At 36.2% G+C, this 20,567-nt stretch overlaps 1 protein-coding gene across 1 annotated transcript; it reads right to left on the bottom strand.

Annotated features, from left to right (window-relative positions):
• Nucleotides 1-2,981: 2,981 nt before the first annotated feature.
• On the bottom strand, nucleotides 2,982-20,385 carry CCT7 (chaperonin containing TCP1 subunit 7). Its single transcript, XM_068769735.1, has 14 exons — nucleotides 20,304-20,385; nucleotides 19,209-19,307; nucleotides 17,094-17,189; nucleotides 14,858-14,923; nucleotides 14,088-14,163; nucleotides 13,562-13,673; nucleotides 10,870-11,003; nucleotides 10,483-10,658; nucleotides 9,483-9,637; nucleotides 7,858-8,027; nucleotides 6,215-6,349; nucleotides 5,175-5,363; nucleotides 4,299-4,423; nucleotides 2,982-3,421 (listed from the first exon to the last, which is right to left on the bottom strand). Exons 1-14 carry the CDS (start codon nucleotides 20,304-20,306, stop codon nucleotides 3,329-3,331), a joined length of 1,629 nt encoding a protein of 542 aa, XP_068625836.1. The 5' UTR covers nucleotides 20,307-20,385; the 3' UTR covers nucleotides 2,982-3,328.
• Between the last annotated feature and the right edge of the window lie 182 nt (nucleotides 20,386-20,567).

Here is a 20,567-nt window from a genome sequence, read left to right as displayed (position 1 = left end):
ATTACTACCACGTACGAATATTTAAAAAAATACAAAAATAAACGTAGTAATAATATCTTTCAAAGTGATTAAATTATTATTAGTATATAAATATGTATATATATAGCGCTACCGGATACCTATACCGCTGATTAGTTGTTGAACTAATGAATGGTACAGAGGTTCCGGTTGGATAAAGCTAATTTACTACTAAAATTTAAATATTTAAAAATACAACTTTGTAATGGTTGGTTTCGTGTTAATTTCACTTGCGTTTACACGCGTAAACAAAGAATCAATTACCGCTTTTCCCATAGACCTCCTTTGTAATGTTTCATAACAATGAACAAGCAAAAACCTAAGGTTACAGTGTACCTGCGTAATAAAAACAGCAGTTATTCGACCAAGAATTAGCTGCAAATGAACTTTATAACTCAGACTATACTACTTTATCTTTATCGGGTGCGATGAACCATAAATACACCTTCGTAACGGTTTAAACTTCTATAACTAGAGAAGTTAATGGCATAATAAGACAAGATAATGACCTTGTGAATGTCATAATGTCAAAGAAAATCTATGATTTCAAATATTTATTTTTAGAAAGTAAAAAAAATGCCTGGTAACATTTACAACTTGTCTTGTGGTAGCAGAGAGCTGAAGCCATATAGCTTATAATCTTAGATATTAAATATTTAATGGAATCAGGCGTTATTTTGCGAAAGTCCATCCTAAGTAAGAAAAGGACCAATATTTAGCCACTTCCGCACATGCAGTGGTAGTCGTGCAATAAAATGCACCGCCCGCCAGCCCGCTGATAAATGCGTATGCGGCAAACAATGCGAATCACACAACCGCCACCGCCAAATCACTCAACACGTGTTTCACCCCTCCACGGGGAATCTTCAGGAGTTATGTTACACCGATTAGTGCCAAACACAAAGACTGACTCACACAGAGACTTTTATATTTTATTGCACGACTACCACTGCATGTGCGGAAGTGGCAAAATATTGGTCATTTTTACTTAGGATGAACTTTCGCTTCACGCCTGATTCCATTAAATACCAAACTAGATATCAAACTGGAGCAGATAAGAATTTGTTTGAAAATATTTTTTATACTTGTTAAACATTACGTTGCAGATATACAAGAATATGCACTTACTTTTAAGTGGTATGTTAGTTTTTGATCACTGTGTATTTAAGGGTCAATTCCACTGGAACAGATTTGTATGATATCCTTCACTCATTTGTATTGTCCTCCCATATCTTTGTCTATATCAATTTTAAAAGCTATGCAGGATGTTTGTTTATATGTGTAAAACCTTTCACACCTATTTCCAATCATACTATATGTCACGTTATATTAATGTATATATTTAAATGCTACATGCCTATAAATTCCATCTTCATTATTGTGGAAGCCATTTTTATATAGGTGTACCATGTATAACCAGCAAATGTGCGATATATTCACCAATTTAAAGATTTTACACCAATAACCGATCACCCTGTATTTGATATACACCAATACATCACTTTGCGTCGACGTTACGTTCCAAAAAAACACGACGCAAATTGAAACGCCGCAAAGTGAATTAAGATTTTCTGTAGCAAACCATGTAAAGATCGAAGATAGGTTCCAGGGTCACGAAAATACTACTTTTTAAAAAGAATGAATTGAAAAAGGTAAACATTTAAAAAACAAAAGTAATATAACTCTGCCAATAAATAAATTGGAAAAATATATACCTTTTTTGTAACCAGAAACATCACGTAAAAATTTATATGAATTTATTATTCTTTTAAAAAAACCACAACACACTACATTACAACACACTACTACGTAATTGAAACTGAATTCTTAAAATTAGCAAAACAAAATGAAAATAAAACTACTCAAATTGCGTTGATTTTTAGTTAGAAAGGGAATCCTCGAGTTTTGATGGCATGGCGCAATTAGAAACAAAAGTGTGGCCATCTTTTAGAAAAAAAGACTCGAACCCAAAACAACGCAACCTCGAAAATCTAACAACGCGCAGTGAAAATTAGTACTAATTAAGCAGCGACGCAACTTCGAAAAAACCGCAAAACGAAATGACGCAAAGCGAGGTATTGGTGTACAATGATCATAATCCACCAGAAATTATAAAAGTTGGGTAGTTCAAAAAAACACCATACAGTACAATATAATTTATTATTTTAATTAATTACGATACCTATAACTTCTCACATAGCATAAAAATAGTCGCAGAACAAAAACGCAAACTACCCTCAAATTGAACGAAATACATTAATTTCAGGTTCACTTGCCTGCAAACTGTTAGATCACTTGAATTTAAGTGTTGACCATTTACAATGCTGTGCATGTTTGCAATAAACAGCGTTAATAGTTTTGCCATATTGAAGGTAGTCGTAAATTCAGATTTAACGTGTTCGAATTTTTAGTGTCAAAATATTTCAATAGATGGCGTCAGGTAGAGAAACTCGTAATTTATTTTTAAGCAGCTAAAAGCGTTACTATACCCGGCGATAAATATTGCACATCGACCTTTGGAAAGAGACAATCGTCTCATTTCGGCTTCGTAGAACACTATCTCTGTCTCACAACCTGTGTGACGTTTTCTCAGTCGTATTTCGTGCGACAGAGACAACGCTCTACGAAGCCGAAATTAGCCGTTTGTCTCTTTCCAAAGGTCGATGTGCAATATTTATTGCCGGGTATTGTAAATATCTTATCGGACTTTGAAATATTCCTCTGTGCCCTGTCAGTCCTTGGCTGCCTTATCATTTGCCACGTGTAATTCGTGTTTTCTGTCTACCCTCAATAACACAACTAATATATGTAATGATTTCGTTTCGAGTAGAAAGAAACTGGAAATATACGTCTAAAGTGGCAGAGGGCGGGGCCTCTGTTGAACACGGACTTGTGCAACTGTTGGCCGTTGTGGTCGAGTGGTTCCCGAGTTGGGACCACTAGGGTGGACCGGCCACAGTCAATATCACGGGAAATTGATGTCAGGCCATGACCGGTCTTCGTGGAGATCTTTAGGTGCCCATGCCTTGCAATGAGGGCCTATCAGCTGACATGGTGATGTAATTAAAATTATCCATTTTGAATCTTAAATACAATAAAATAAAACTCAAGTTTAGTTATCTAGTTTTAAAGTTATACCAAGAAATAATAAGTAATGCAATGTTAATAATAAGCTGTTAAAACAGACAAGTCTGTTCAGTGAACGAGTGACCAGCGGTAAGCCCCTGGCATGCCCAGACCGCTGGTGACCACATCCATATGGGTAGTGTAAAGCTGTGAGTTTCTTATAATACTGGGAAGAGCGTGGGAATTATCCCATACGTGGGCGACCCATTCCACGACCAGGCATCTGCGGCGGCGCTTCGCTCTTCACGTTCTTTATGGTCTCATCTATGGACAGGATCTGAAACAAGAACACAAGGTCTAAGATTTCAACCTATTAAGCCCAGCGGTGGAGGAATGAGACTTGCGATCAAATATCTAATGGATTCAGGCGTTATTTTGCAGAAGTCCATCCTAAGTAAGAAAAGGACCAATATATAGCTGCTTCCGCTATGTAGCAGTAGTCGTGCAATAAAGTGCACCGCCCGCCAGCCCGCTGATAAATGCGCATGCGGCAAACAATGCGAATTACACAATTACCAACACAGAGTGTTTGGCACTAATCGGTGTAACATTACTCCTGAGGATGCCCCGTGGCGGAGTGAAACACGTGTTGAGTGATTTAACGGTGGTAGTGTACTTTATTGCACGACTACTACTGCATTGGCGGAAGTAGCTATATATTGGTCCTTTTATTACTTGCGATCAAATGTTATAGTTTCAATTCCCCAAACACATTTTTATATATTTCACATGTTGTGCATTAGTTTTATACGATTGCAACTGTTCACAAATTTCCAGAGGATGGGCAGCAACATCCTCTGCATGCCATAAAACCACACTGCGATGGCCAATACGCCTCCCAAGTGGGGTGATTATGGTATATGCCTCACCATTGATATATTTGGATCGATGAGTATGGTGGAAGGGCTTATGCCTTGCATTGGGTGTATGTCTGTGGATATATACAATGATCCAGATCTATTTGGTCATATCTCTATTTTATTTTAATAAATATTTCCTAGCCTTGATTGAAATTATGCGGCGAAATATTTGTAAAAGGACAGATCAGTGTAATAGAAGAAATAATATACTTATTATATAATAAACAAATGTTATTGTGCGTGTATTCAACTAGTGGATATCGTGAAGATAGAAGATATCAATGAGAACTGTACCTGCATGGCGGCCTCGCTGGCGGCGGTGATGGCGTTGATCTTAACGACAGCTGGCTCCCACACGCAGTTGGCATAGTTGTCCGCAATGTCCTCCTTCTGGATGTCGATGCCGTACCACACGTCGCCTGTAATACCACATAACCACTTGATGACTTATTTCACCACCACAATTTACATCATCTCTGAAATTTACACTATTTTTGAGACTTCGGACAACACAACAAACACTTCATTCCTATGTCTATTTTCTATGTAGTCATTTACATTGTAGCATCCCCTCTTTATTTATGACCGTTTTCCAGGATCTCCCCTCCTCCCCTTCTATGATAAAACATGTACTATTTATGTAATTAATCATTTTTATTTGAATTTAATTATTATTATGCTTCTTTCTCATTCTTTCTAATATCTTCCTATTGACTTCTCTTTACTCCCCCCTCCCCCAATAATTTGCATTCTCTTACCTCTCCTTTAATACATCATAGTAACATAACTTTTCAAAATCTAGAAATAAGAGCTCTATTCTTCTAAAAGTGTATATATTGCCCTTACATACATATATTAACTATATATAGATCGGTTGTGACCAGGTCACTTCCATAGCTTCACCATGAGTTTGCGAAGTGCACCATATTATAGAGAGACGAGCTGTGTATGGAGCCTGCATATGGTTCAGTATTGCATTTCTGCACTACAATAAAGTTCACTTTCATCGACCAGACTCCACTCAAGTTTAGAATAATCATATCAATATTGCTTTGGAAGCTCCTTCCAGAATATTGTTCACTCTTAGACCTGATCTTCAGCAGGTTGAAGAGATAAGTCACTCCCAGGTCTGATACGTCTATGACAGCGAGTAGTGTGTTATGAACTCACCAGCGTGATGTCTTTGTCGCAGCTTGTTGAGTAAGCTGGTGGCGTCCAGGCCTGCATTGTCAGCCAGCTGTCGCGGAATTGCTTCGTAAGCGCGTGCCGCAGCAGCGAGCAGCAGTTGCTCCTTGCCCGCCACGCCTTTCGAGTACTCCCGCAGGTGCTTCGATACCTCCATGTCTATAGCACCGCCACCTGCAATACCATCAACATTTTAATACTGTACTTAGAAAGGCCTATGTTAACCTATTACATTGTAGACATTTAAATTTTTTATAATTCCTCTCGGATGCCCTTGGGTGGGAATGTTGAAATCCAGGTCCCCTAGTGGTAGCATCCGTCTAATAGATGTAAAAACTCGGCAGCCTTACAATCTGATGAAATTGTTTATAGCTGTCCAAACCAAGGCTTCTCAAACATTCCTCAATCTTTGCCACATTAAGAACTGGACATTGTTAGGGCATCGTGAAAAACAACCAAGACTGAAGATTTAAGAACATTAGATTTTAATTAGAAAACAGTTTAAGATACAATAAATACAGAACATAACAGAAACGCCAGCAAGAAAAATTAAGAAATATCAAAAGAGATTGCTAAAACAAAGTCATAGACTCTAATGCCTGTGGAACATAGATAAAAAATCAGAACAGAGATAGGTCCATAGACAAACCAAAGCAATCGATATGACGCAACGAAATCAAAGTTGAAATAGCAGTGGGCAGTGGTCAAGATGCTTAGGAAGTGAAATAGATGATCCGTGCTACAGATTGTAAGTGACCACTAAATAATAAAAAATCTTCTAAGTTTGCAGTGGACCCTTATAAGATCAGGTCAAGTTTTGAGTCAGCATATGTTTAAGTTTAAGGTTGATATTATAAGGAAATCTAATCTGATTCTAGATTCTGTACATGAGTGGACACAATATATGATCCTATGTGGATAATATGCCCACTGTATCATGCAAGTACAATAAGTACATCCAGTGTCAAAATGGAAGCATGTGAAAACAAATTCTTCACTGCGAAGCGTTCAATATGCAACATTACCTGCAACTACTGCGTCGTTCTTGATAGTCCTTCGCACAATCATGATGGCATCGTGCAGCGAACGCTCTGTCTCCTCCAGGAACTGTTCAGCTCCTCCTCGTAGCACGATGGTGCAGGCCTTCGCCGCCGGGCAGCCTGTCAAAGTTAGGAATATCTCATAAATATACAGACATATAAAATCACCAGTCTGGAAGTGTTCCACGTAAATACACACTAAATTACTCTGCAATACCGACAATACTACGAGGGGTATCCATTGCAGGATTCCCCACGAGAAAAAAAAGAGCTCAATAAAGTTATTTAACATCAAGTTAAATGCTTTTACTGATAAAGTTACATTTTACTACTAAATTCTCTCTCGTTGACCAAACCATCGCATAACTACAAAATCAAGTCTAGATTTTAAATTAGTTTTACATTACCTAAACATATTTTGACTACAATGTACATATGTACAAATCTACTTTAGAACACAATTATCTCACCATCTGGAACACCCTTATTTGTACCTAATGAGAAGAAATGTACTTTAAATATTTAATGTGATCAGGCGTTACCTCGCGGAAGTCCATCCTAAGTAAGAAAAGGACCAATATTTAGCCACTTCCGCACATGCAGTGGTAGTCGTGCAACAAAGTGCACCGCCCGCCAGCCCGCTAATAAATGCGTATGCAGCAAACAATGCGAATTACACAACTGCCACCGTCAAATCACCGTCAATTACATTAAAATATTGGAAGGACCAGAAAGTAATGTCGCTTTAAGTTAAATTCACACGACTACATTTTTAACAAGTTTTTATTTCTAATCAACAATATATTCACCTTCATTGTCAACCTTTTGCGGTCTAGTATACAAATGTTCAATGCAGGAGCGGTAACAAATCAATCAATTTTTCTGTATATATCAACAGAAACGACATTCCTTACCTTTCCCCCTAATACTTAAATGATAACAATAATACATCCTGTGTTATATTTTTATATAAGAAGTCATGTTAAATGTTTTTTAATTTTAACTGATCCATCCAAAAACAATGATCAGTGGGAAACCAATAATTGATAATAAGACAATTACTAAATTGTAATTAGTTATTTGTGTCTAGCAACGTCTGATCTGTCTCCTCCGAAGAGGTCACAGACCTTATAAAAGGGCTCAAAAACAAATCCTCCCCGGGACCTAATGACATATCCAACAGAGTTCTGAAAATTCTTCTTCCACACCTTATTCTCCTACTGGTTTCCATCTACAACTCGCCAGCTGCTCTTTTCCAGACATATGATGAAGCGGTGGTGATAGGGATTCCAGAGCCTGGCCAACCAAGGAATCGCCCGCCATCATACTGCCCTATAAGTTTCCTCAACACCTTGAGGAAACTATATGAGTGCAAACCAAAGCACTGTATTGATTGTAAACCATGTTCCTTGCAAAATATAGAAATCAATAACATTTTAAAGTACCATGAGATATCTTCCTTCCTTTCCATATATTTTAAATCTAAAATATTAGTTAAACGAAATGTGTGGTACTTGGTACTCCTGTGATCAGCATTTCGAGCTGATGGTTGCTTACTACTTATAATGTGAACATGAATAAAGATATTTTTAATTTAAGTTATAGAAGAATAGACGATGAATACATACCGGTGAAGATGTTATAGCGCTCTCCTCCAACCTGCCGCTCCGTGAACTCCTGGCAGCGGCCAAGGCTTTCGGGCTTCATGTCGCGCACGGAGCTCAGAACAGCGCCTCCACATGCACGCTGAGTGCGCTTCAGGTCCTCAGCCGGCACGCGACCCGCGCAGAACATGTCCCTGCAACCCACCAACATGGTCAGCTCGCATTTAATAACTTAGATACAATCAAAGCTAACTTCATTGAACTTCAACTTTTGCTTTGGCTATAGCTGGAGGTACTTTCTTCTTTGAAAGTACCATTGGAGTCCTTTTCCGTACTAACACAAAAGATAAATGGAGTCCCCAACTTATATTTTCATTCATACCTTCACGAATGAAAGAATAATGTCAGGATGATAGAAACTAGAACCAAATTAAGCTAATTCATATTTGACAAAGACCTAAACTAATATTTTTTCCCAGACTAACTGCTGTCCAAATGTCTTCTGCAGTTTCCGAGGGTTTACGGATGTATGGAGCAGAAGAAGCTCAACCTAAGACCTCTTTCAAAGTAACAAAGCTGAAGGACTCTCGGAGAAGCAACGGCTTGGACATACTACATACTTCTATTTCACCAGATAGGGGGCAATGAGTGGACCTCAACTTGGGCTGTCACAGTTGATCTAGGTGGAGAAGTGCAGGAAGAAGTTCCAGCAACTATGCTATCTTCTAGCCTCATATATGAAGAGACTGGTTGATTATAGCAAAGCATTTTCAATATGACAATAAAGAGACTTCCCTGGCTATTAAAATGCCATTTAATATATTTTACAGTGGTATCACATTTTGTGAAGATAGTATTATATACTAGCAAGGAAATTACACTTTCTTGTTTATTAGAGACGGGCAAAATGTATCCCTGACAAGAAAAGAGTGATTTATATGTTTTCAATCTTGGCATATATATCACTCTTTTATTTATTTTTTTACTCATTTAGCTCAGTGCGACTCAGAGAGAGAATAAGGCAGCTAACACTAAACATATATCCTTTATATCTTCGGCTCTTTCAGCTCAGACTTAGAACTCGGTGAGGCGGAATAAAACGTGTGATATATTCCTATTAAGCATTTCATGTGTTTGTAATAAAACACAACAAAGATAAACGCGCGCGCATAATGTTGTTTTCAAAATCATTTACATTTTGAATACAAACAAATGTGCCATCCATAACTATCCGTCTCTCTCTTTTACGTATAAATTGCTATATAAGCCCATCTCTTTCTAACTCTGAACGAGCCGTAACTCATCACGCAAATTGAGTCTTAAGTATAAATACATAGAGATACAATAGCAACACGCGCTGTGGAGAGTGATTATATCTTTTGCAAAGATATATATCTTTCTCGTCGTTAGATCGCAAGCTTCCCATCTCATTCTTATGTTAATATTGTTTTTAGTCAATTTTTACACAAACTTTTGACACTGAATCAATAATGAATAGCTACAGCTAAGAAAAGTTTTTTAAAAAATAATATTAAATTCTCTAAAACTGATTTTAGTTCTACCGCTACCTTGTAACATTGATCTAATCAAGTTTAAATAAAATATCTATATTTTCATGAAATAAAGAATAAAGGAATTCCAAAACTCACCGATCAGCAAAGTACTGAGTGGCAACATCTCCAATGGGCAGCATGCTCAGCACCACATTGGCCCCACTTGCATGCAACGCTGCCAGCTTCTCATACAGTATCTGCCATTCAGCGTCGACCACCTTCTGGTACTCCTTCACGTTGTCCAGACGAATCTGTTGGCAGAGCACCTGGTTATATGCAGATCACAATTCTTGGAGGAATAAATACATTTAACGTATGTATCATATGTTGAGTTGTCAACAGAGCTGGTCTGTAATTGGATCCGTGTTTATAATCATATTTGAAGGTTGTTGCAGGTAAATAGACCTTACAAATTAACAACAACTGTGAAACAATTGTGGCATATATATATAAACATATATTTCAAAGCTAGATATTGAGTCTCCGATATACTAATGCTATACAGAACTTTTTAACTGTTTAAATGGCTTTTACCCCAATGGTAGGAGGTCTCTTCCCATTATTCACACACGTACACGCGCACGATATATATATATAAAGTTCATAGCTATTTTATTTAGTTATGCTATATCTTCTTATTAAATAACAACAAAAAGATTTATCTTTTTATTTTTACTAAATACCTTAAAAAGATACTTGTGAAAAAAATATAATTTCAAGTTTGAATTAAATTTATATATAAAATAAAATTTGATAGAATGAATTAAAGTTTCCTTAGATATAGAGAGAAGTCTGGTCATTGAAGGAGAAAATGACATCTCTACTCTCTCCTTATCATCTGATAGATGGTCACTGCAAGGTATAGTTCTCCTCTGAAGATCAATATGATGACCAGTCTTACACTGCCTATATCCAGCGACTTCCTGCTTCCTTACGTCTGTGACCATAGTGATCCCCGACTACCACTTCAGATGAACCAACCTTGGTTCTTCTGCAGCTCTCATTTTTGATTCAGTCTCACACAATACAAATGCATAAAACTCATTTAATGGAAGGTTATTGATTCCAGATACCATCAGATTGTCGATGAACTCACCTGTGCATTGTCTCTCTCAGCCTTCAGCTCCAACTCAATGTTGAGGAGAGCAATCTTGCAGTCGCTGTAGCTCTTTGGCTGCATCTCAAAGCCAGCATACGAGAAAGTCTTCTTGAAGGCTACTCCGGAGACCAGGAATGAGTCCTCCAATGCACCTCCAGACACCTTCTTGATACCTGTCATTGATTAATTACTATAAATATGTGGAAACAACTGCAATCCTCAATCTGTTTGGGGCGACTCAGGGCTTGAATTTATACCGGATTAGGAGGATATCAAACTCACATGACTAGGCACATGGACCCCCAAAAGAAACTTTATGGACTCTAGATCTGGTATGCCTGAGAGAACTAAAAAATACTTCTATTAGGGTAATGCAGAACTCACCAATCATATCGAGAGGAAGCAGTGGTACATCAAGAGAAAGTACAGCATCAACAACAATCTTGGAGAAATGATCCTTCTGTTGGTGGATGAGCTTCGATGACATAGCGGTGGAGGCGCATTTGCGGAGCAGCTCTCTGCAACAAAATTTCACAGGAGACTCATGAATAACACCATAAGACTTATATTTGATCATCAGAAACATCACCAAAATCACATTTTGACGTATAAAAGATCAGATAGCAATTTTACAAAAATATTTATGAATTTATAAAAGGCAGGGGTGGCCAAGCTTCTTGAAGCCATTGTTCGCAATTCGAAAATTTAAAACACTGAAACGAATATTTTTTACAATAATCATATTTATTGAAATTATATGACAAAAGTACAAAACATTTGCATTAAAGTTAGATATATGCACACGTATATGACAGCATTCCTAATGATACATAAGACGCCGGTTAGTTATTTACGATCGGTGTTTGGATTTCGCTAATGTTATACATTTTTGGTATTATATTAGTATACATTTAAAAAGTAGTATTTTCGTAACCATGGAACCTATCTTTCTTTACATGGTTTGCTATAGAAAATCTTAATTCACTTTGCGGCGTTTCAATTTGCGTCGTGTTTTTTTGGAACGTAACCACGACGCAAAGTGAGGTATTGGTGTACATTGAAATGAATCACTGAATATGTTACGAGGGCCAAACTGAAAGTTTTTAGAACTGGCTACTTAAAAGCATTATATTAAAAAATTAAGTTTAAATTTTGAAAATAGAACTCTTTACCAATAATATTGAGTATACATTACATTCATTTGTCATTTGCTTTACGATTTGGCGGCGAATTGAAAATTGTCTGTGCACGTCAGAATGAATTTAAGCCGAGAAAATTTTCGTGCAATGATTTTTTATGACTTTCGATGTCATATAAGTCAACAAGAAAGTTATGATAGACTTCGATTGGCTTTTCACGATGAAGCCCCATCTCGTGCCACAGTTTACAACTGGTTTAATGAATTCAAACGTGGTCGAACTAATCTCACCGATGATTTGCGTGAGGGACGGCCTTCTACAGCGACGACTGAAGACAATATCAGTGTTGTGCGGCGTATGATAGAGACTGACAAAAGAGTGACCTATCAGCAGATTCGGACAAGTCTAGGCATAGGTATGAGTCAAGTGCACAAAATCCTCCATGAACATTTAGCGGTCAGGAAGCTTTGTGCCCGCTGGATACCGCATAATTTGACCGAGGCTCCAAAAACTCCGCCGTGTTGATTGGTGCCGAGAAATGATCCAAAAATTTAACGGAGGTGACTCAAATGCTGTGTTCGACATACTAACGGGTGACGAAAGCTGGATTTACTGTTATGATCCGGAAACCAAAAGACAGTCTGCTCAGTGGGTGTTTCCTTCCGAAGAGTTGCCAACTAAAGTGAAGAGAGGTCGAAGTGTTGGAAAAAAGATGGTGGCCTCGTTCTTCGGAAAGACAGGTCATTACGCGACAGTTGTCTTAGAGGATCAGAAAACGGTTAATGCAGAGTGGTACACTAACAACTGTTTGCCACTTGTCTTGGAAAAAGTTTGAGAGAAACGACCTCGCAGCAGGATCCTCCTTCATCACGACAATGCCTCGTCGCACACCGCCAGGCAAACGATCGACTATTTGGCGACCTCAGACGTGGAATTACTGGGTCACCCGCCGTATAGCCCCGACCTCGCACCCTGCGATTTTTATTTATTCCCGAAAATAAAAGAAAAACTTCGAGGAAAACATTTTATGGACGCCGAAGAAGCAGTGGCTGCGTTTCAAAACGCCGTCGAAGAGACCCCTAAGGCCGAGTGGGCAAGGTGCTTTTCTCAATGGTTCCATCGAATGCAGCGATGTATTGATGTAAATGGACGCTATTTTGAAAAGTTATAATAAAACTAATAACTTGCTAGAATGCTTAGTTTTTGATTTTCTAAGAACTTTCAGTTTGACCCTCGTATTTCATACTGTTTCCTCGCATTGTCAACAGATGGCTCGGAGCCTAACAAAATCCTTGCCAGCGCTGCCGTAAGGAGTAGCTATGAACCCTCTTCAACAGTTCAGAATGTCATTCAAAATGTCATCATTCGTTCGTTCTTCATTCGCCGCCAAATTTTTAAATGATAAATAAAATATTATTTATGACCCTATGGCCTGTAATACAGAGCAAGCAATTTCAAATTTTTTATTTTGAAGGCAATTCGATATAATGTAGCCCTGCTTTACTTTGGGTAGATCTGCCATATGCACCCGGGGAGTTCAGACATATATGTCTATAGGCAGTTGACAGGATATGCAACAAGATGTTCACTGCTGGAGATAAGCCTTCATTGACTTCCAATATGAATATTAAATATCTTTTACTTATTTTTTGTAAATGACCATGGCAGATAAGTAACATATGCGGTACAAAAATGTCAGGAGAATGATACTCATAAATGTTTTTGCTAAAATGGCTATTTATAAAAACTTGTTTTATTGCCTCATATCTACTATCATGATCCACATGATCATTCAGTAATTGGATCCGTTTGTTTTAATCATCGGCAACAACTCTTCAGGAGGCCTCTTCAATAAATTCCCCATAAATCTGGTCGGAAGAGACCTACAACCAGCATCTTTGGACAATTGTGGGTAGACTTCGGCTTCAATATCTCACCTCTGTTCCTCCAGCGACTGACTTTCCACCTTCACGGACACCTCTTTGACTCTTTCAATAGCGAGACGGGACGCTGTTCTCAGAGCTTTGATGATAATTCGTGGGTGGACACCTGAAAAATATATTTTTTTTTATATTATACATATATATATATATATATATATAGTTTGGACATCATGAACTCAAAGTAGAATCTGATATATGAAAGCAAGGAAATAAGAGCCAAGAGTAATATATTGACCTTCGAACGGCAACCTGCTTTTACTTATACATACATATATTAACCCTTTCGTTTTAATATAAAACTAAGATGTGTAACATAGGGAGGACACAAGAATTTCAATGTGGCAGATGGTACAAAGAAGGTTGGGAAATGCTGCTTTAGGTTCAAACCTGAACTTGTGTGAGGTGTCTCCGTGAGAGATGGTTGAGGAATGTGAACAGAGTATATAATGCCTATGACCATAATTATTGTTCAACTAGAGGCAAGCAACTGAAAGAGAGTTTTAAAATGTATAACACTTACCATCTTCCACAAAAGGCTTCAACCGCTTCAAGAGTTCACCGGCAAGGATAACCACGGATGTGGTTCCATCTCCCACCTGAACATGAATGTGGTGGTGAATATTTTGTACACTCTCACAAGTGATCACGTATGATAGGGAAAAGACCATCATCTTAAAAATTCTCCTCAAAAAAATTAGGAAATTGGATCCGTTGTTATAATCATGTGTAATATATATAATACATTGATCAAAAAGTAAGATGAATTTATTAACAAAATATAAATTCTTTCAAAATGATTCATGTTCGATAAAACACACTGTTGCCATTGTTATCTTTATCCGATACAGCCTTCAATTCAATTTAATCAAAAAAATTCAAGTAAAAAAAGGTTCCCATCATCATGCCATCGATCAATCTAGACTTGACGTGTGGAGATACAAAACCTTCAAAATGGTTTGGGCAGAACCAAATGATATTTTCACTTTTGTCATCAAGATCTATGGGGGGGTTACTATAATCACCATGCTTTTTAGCTGAACTGGCAATCGCAGTGTGGTATTATGGTATACAGAGGATACTGCTGCCCATCCTCTGGAATCTTGTTTACGACTGATTTTTTTCTCTATATGAATTATATAAGATTGTATGTACCCCAGGAATCAAACCTGTTACCTACTATATCAGTATATATTTTCTGTCTGTGCATAATTTGTATTTTCCTTTGCACTATCTAAATCTACTGTCAGTAAGGCAGTGTGATATTCCATCTAGTAACAACTGATAAGTTACCTCTGCATCTTGAGACTTGGCAATGTCCACCAGGGTCTTGGCTGCTGGGTGCACAATATCCAGAAGCTAAAACAATTAGAATATAGTTTACATATAAATATCGCCAAATGTGTTGCAAACTACAAAACAATATATATTATCAATTTGGCATTTGGGTTTAGGTCACCTTTGTTATGTCTTCCAAAGAAATAAAATTTAGGATGCTTCCAGCTAGACCTATTTCAAATCTGATATCAAAACTCAGTGGTGGTGACATGGATATGACTAACTGGAACTCACACCTTACAAAGAGAATCGAGAAGGCATGTAACGTTCTTTGGCACTGCAGAAAAATTATATGTAGCGGGGCCTGTACTATATTATCATTATCCTGTGGTTGTAAAAAACAGTCATCCGCCTTCTGGTCACATATGGAGCAGTAATATGGTGGTGCAAATACTCCAAAGACTCCAGAGGAAAATGTGGGCGATAGATACTTAAAAACAGCACCAACCGCTGCCCTGCTATTATAGACCTGCCTCCTCTAACTTATACGTAAAACTGGAAGGTGCTCTTCCTGCAGTACAGCTAAATACCCTGAACTTATACATACTGCTACCCTAGATGACATCTATGAGAAATATATGTTAATGTAACTGGCTGGAAGCAACAATATATAAAAACAGATTGTGTTTACGAAATCTAGGTTCTGCTGGGATTTCTCGAAGAGTTGGAATGGCTTGAGTAAGGCTAACCCATCATACACAATGTTGGAGATAACAAATTTAGATAATTCTTCTTTCATATTTACATAAAGGCCTGGAATTTTATGTCACATTTCAGGTAATTACCAAAGAAACTTAATTATGTTTTACAGTTAGTTCAATTTGAATTTACATACATTCCATCTTTCAATATCTGGACCAGACATGTTCAGCTAGACTTTCCGAAGTATGTTGAAACGTAATATGTTTGAAGGAGGAAACAAGGAAACTTAACATGTTCCATGCCATGGCAATTTTTGTAGATCTTCCATTCAAGCCACATGGGGCATATACGACCTACGCTTTAAAAATTAAAAAAGTCATTTAAGACATATGCATTACTTTTTCAATACTGCATTACATACAGGCATATGAGATGTGAAGTTATCTGTATTTGAGCCTACATTTCATTTGTTTAAGAATCCTTTATTTTTAAATGGGAATTGCAAATGGCCTGAACGGACAGTGCAGGGGGAGGGGGGTCGTATACGCCCTCCATGGCATACAGTACCCAGTGATAAACAAAGCACATGGACCTTTGGGAAGAGACAATCGGCTAATTTCGGCTTCGTAGAGCACTATATCTGTCCCACACTACCTGTGTGACGTTTTGTCAGTCGTATTTCGTGCGACAGAGATAACGCTCTATGAAGCCGAAATTAGCCGATTGTCTCTTCCCAAGTGTCGATGTGCAATATTTATCACCAGGTATCATATGTGTTAAAGATTATAATTTAGACCAGTGATTCCCAAAGTGGTCTATATCGACCCCTATGGGTCTATGACAACCTGCAAGGGGTCTATGTCAGTGAAAAAAAATTTGTGGGTCCATGAAATGAAAATGGGGGTACACGATAGTGGATCTCAACACATACACTGATAGTACCTATTTACTTACATCATACTATCTTATAATATCAAAACATTTACATTATTTATAAAAGTACCTATGAAGTAAAAAAAATATTATATATGTTTATAAAATTGTGTAAGTTGTAGGATGTTGGTATTTGCTTTGTGGTCGCAATACATTTTGAACTTGTAAAAACCTAAGAGTCGCAGTCTCAGAGCTTTGCTACCTTGCCCTGACTTGTTCAATTCGTCACTCTATAAATTCGAATGTAGGACAAATACGTTTATTCATGTGTGTCAACATGTGTTTTTACTTTAAGTTTTTAACACTAGACTTCACTACAGTTAGAAATTTACAGGAAATCAATATCAGGTAAGTAGGGGGTCTACACAACACGGAAAAACATGGCAAGGGGTCTACGACACAAAAAAGTGGGGAACTCTGATTTAGATATATGAAATGACTGCTTTGGAAATTAAAACATGGTGATCAACTCATGTTCAGCATTAAATGAGAAATATATTTATCTGTTGCCTCATGTCTACTATCATGATCCACACAGACATTCAGTAATTGGATCCGTTTGTTTTAATCATCGGCAACATATGGTAATAAAGAAGGATTTATATAACAAACTTACTTTCATGATGGTAGCGCCATCATTGGATATTACAGATTTGCCGTTGTGGTCTACAATCAGCTTGTCCATGCCACGCGGGCCAAGAGTTGTGCGAACCTGGTAATACAAAAGTAATTTATCAAAACAATTTTAACATATATGGTATCTAGAGCTCTCTTGATATGAAATGGAAAAAGCGACTGTACAGATCAAATTTCACCCGTTCCAGGGTTCTTCACTCTCCAGAGCCTCCACATATACAATCTAAGACAGGTACAAATAATTAATATGTGATATAGACAACTATCATAACTTTCCAGGGATGTAACGTGCGAGAACCTGTCCATCTCACCGTCGGAACTCCTCACCCACCTAACCATATTTTTAATGATATATTTAAGCTGCTGATCCACCCACTAAAGTATTTCAACTAGCAGCAATGGACTTAAAGCTACTACTACTATACTATACACCTATCCCCTGATATACACGGTACTTGTTTTACACATTTTCGCTTTTACACGGTTTTTCAAATAAGGTTTTTTTTGTTTTTATAGCACTCTACTAAATGCTACTATGATTAAACACCTGTGCTGTGTACACATTTCACGGGGAATCTTGACCTTATGTGCTGACTTGCTGCACATGCACACTGTGTCTGTATTTCTTCACATAAAATTAAAATTCAGTTTCAGAAAGATTTAATTTTCCATATTCGTAAATTACAAGTAAGTGCATAATTTAGATTGTTATAAATAAAAAAAAAACACAGGTTTTCCGTAATATGTTAAATATTTTAACTTGTCAATAGCAAAATTATGCATTTTCTGCAAGCTTTTCGATTTACACGGTTTTGACTTGAAAATTTTTAACTTTCCATTTACACATTTTTCTCAGGAACATATCTACCGTGTAAATCGGGGGATAGGTGTATTGTATATAGCGAGGGGAAGCAAACACACTAGTATGGTAACAAATCAACCTGTATTCCTGCAACCTTTATTCGCCCTGATGAACTTATATTATAGTCAATATCAACACAAATTATTTCCACCCAGGCTGATCCACTACAATGCTTTGGAAAGCAGTTCCAGAAAGTTGATGTTCACACTTGAGTCTTTAATCCAGGTTATAAGGATTCCACTATGTAAATGTAACATGGTACAGCTGTTTGAGTATTATCATAGTAATTCTTATATTTAAAAAAAAAAGAAAGCCATCGGAACTTTTTTCAGCTCAGGACTATGAGGTCTTTTTGAGAAAATTATTCAAAAATCAATATCTTTCAAAAATCATTATCTTACTCTGACCTCACAATATATTTATAATAATATTTTGTACATTACCAATAATAACAATAAAATTTTTAAAAAATGGAGGAGTTCACAGTGTATTTACAAGGAACTGTGAAAAACTGTATTAAAGTTTCGACTGCAAAAAGTCTCAATCATTTTTAATAAATGGTAAAAGATTTTTTAATAAATTTTAGCAAAACTTTATTGGACTACCATTTGCAAAATTCAAAGTGCATATTAAATGTAAATTGATGGCAAAGGCTTATCTAATATATAAAATTTCCATGTCACAATGTTAGATACCATACTTCTCCGAAATGGCTTCACCGATTTTTACCAAATTTTATATTTCGTATTCAGTAGGTCCTTGAAATCGGCTACTGTCTATTTTCCATACTCCTAAGTGATAAGGGTGGTCCGCCCAAGTTTTTTTTTAGATAATAATTTTGGTTTTTATTTTATTATGATACAGCATACAAAAATACATACAACCCTAAATTTACACCCCTCTACGATCAACCCTTATTTTTATTTGTTAATTAAAAACTTTAATTTTGTTTTGGAAAACAACATTTGCGGTATCAGCTAGTTATTCAATAAATGGGTATCTAAATGTCATGTAAGCCAAAATCCTTGGCTGTGATGTTGCTTGATTATTTTGATTTCAATTAGCCTATATCTGATAAAGTGTACATATATAAAATTGTTGTTAAACTATCAAAAGATATATTGTTGTCAAGTTTCTTTATATTTCTTCCACAACTATAAAACCATGCAAAGCAAAGTAGACACAAAAATAGAATTAAATATTTTATCTTTATCTAAGATATCAGGTACTTACAGCATCCACAACAATCTGGCAAGCGTTAATGTTGGAAATTAGCTGCGGTTTCCCCTGAGACTGGTCCGTCCCCTCCCTCAGCACTAGGATCTGTGGTTGCTGGAAAATCACAATCACTCATATTTATTGATACCCTTTTTTGGTTCTTCCTGTACATCATATAAGCAATATCATATCTTTAACAAGACTAATGTCTTCAAAAATTAAACATGAAATGTTATGTAGTCATGTAGCACTTTAAGTGAAGAGAAGGTCAATTAGACCTTGGAATGATGATGAAATATGATAAATAAGGCTTTACAAAACTGTTACTATCAAACATCTATAAATTGTTCCTTATATACTATTGCAACATATGTTTCTCATTATTTATGTTGGGATTGTACCATGAGTTGATTGGTTTATATTAATTCGATATTTTCACTAGTGCTAAGTGTTAACAGTTACTGAACTACAGGTCGAAGCCAGTTTCGTCACATAGCGACGACTAATAAATATTACTAAACAGCAAAATTTCTTGAAAATAATTTTCACAAATTATTTTAGTTTACTTTTAAAAGATTTTGTGCCTTGAATTTTGCTATAAAATTAGCAAATAATGGTCGAAAAATTTTTGTAATAATAACCATTTGCGTTTTATTTATGACTAACATAACCTATTTGAATATAATAAAAAGGAAAAATACTAAAGAAAATCATTTTCTTTATAGAGTTTACGCAAAATAATAGCTCAAATTCAATTTAATTATTTGCTATAGGGAATATAAAGGTTCCAATTGTAATAAAAAGATTCAGATGGCCGGTGTCCGGTGTATTTTCAAGAAAGTAAACAAAAATTTATTTATTTTATAATTAATTGATCAGTGTTAATATTAAATTGATGCCTACTAATATATAAAACAATAAATATAGAATTTATTACATTTATTTCGAATTGTTCGGTACCAAACTTTAAATAATATTTTAAGTAATTAGCTCAGACATAAACCTGTTAATATAACTACAAAAGCCTAGTTTACATATCGAAAAATATAACCGTCATGAATTGGACTTGTTACAGTTAAGGATTAATTAATAAATTTTGAATTCATTTACCATCTTGAAATTATCTCTTCTTCTCAAAACACAATTTCACAGATTCAGACAATTTTTAAATCAAATGACTTGACAGCGACAATATTAATTTTTTTATCACAGATAATACAAAAATTTTATAATAATTGTTTTAACTTTATTTATATAATTTAATGAATAACTTTAGTATAACGATAATTATTTCATAACTAAGTATTAATTTTACTCAGAAAGCCTTAATAACTTAAAAATAATTTTGAAGTCATTGCTTGACAGTTCGGTATA

This window comes from Battus philenor, unplaced genomic scaffold (assembly GCF_028537555.1).
Source record: "Battus philenor isolate CCGP_79_NKW_IND1 unplaced genomic scaffold, ilBatPhil1.0.hap1 SCAF_29, whole genome shotgun sequence".
NCBI classification, from domain to species: Eukaryota; Metazoa; Arthropoda; class Insecta; order Lepidoptera; family Papilionidae; genus Battus; species Battus philenor.
This window is presented reverse-complemented; position numbering and strand designations above follow the sequence as displayed.

Excerpts from the sequence above, each read along its gene's own strand:
- CCT7 (XM_068769735.1), bottom strand. Across the intron at positions 14,164-14,857 it reads CCAAGTCTCAAGATGCAGAG|GTGGGAGATGGAACCACATC; the intron begins GTAACTTATCAG and ends ATTCATGTTCAG. Across the intron at positions 9,638-10,482 it reads CTGAGAGAGACAATGCACAG|ATTCGTCTGGACAACGTGAA; the intron begins GTGAGTTCATCG and ends CTCTGCCAACAG.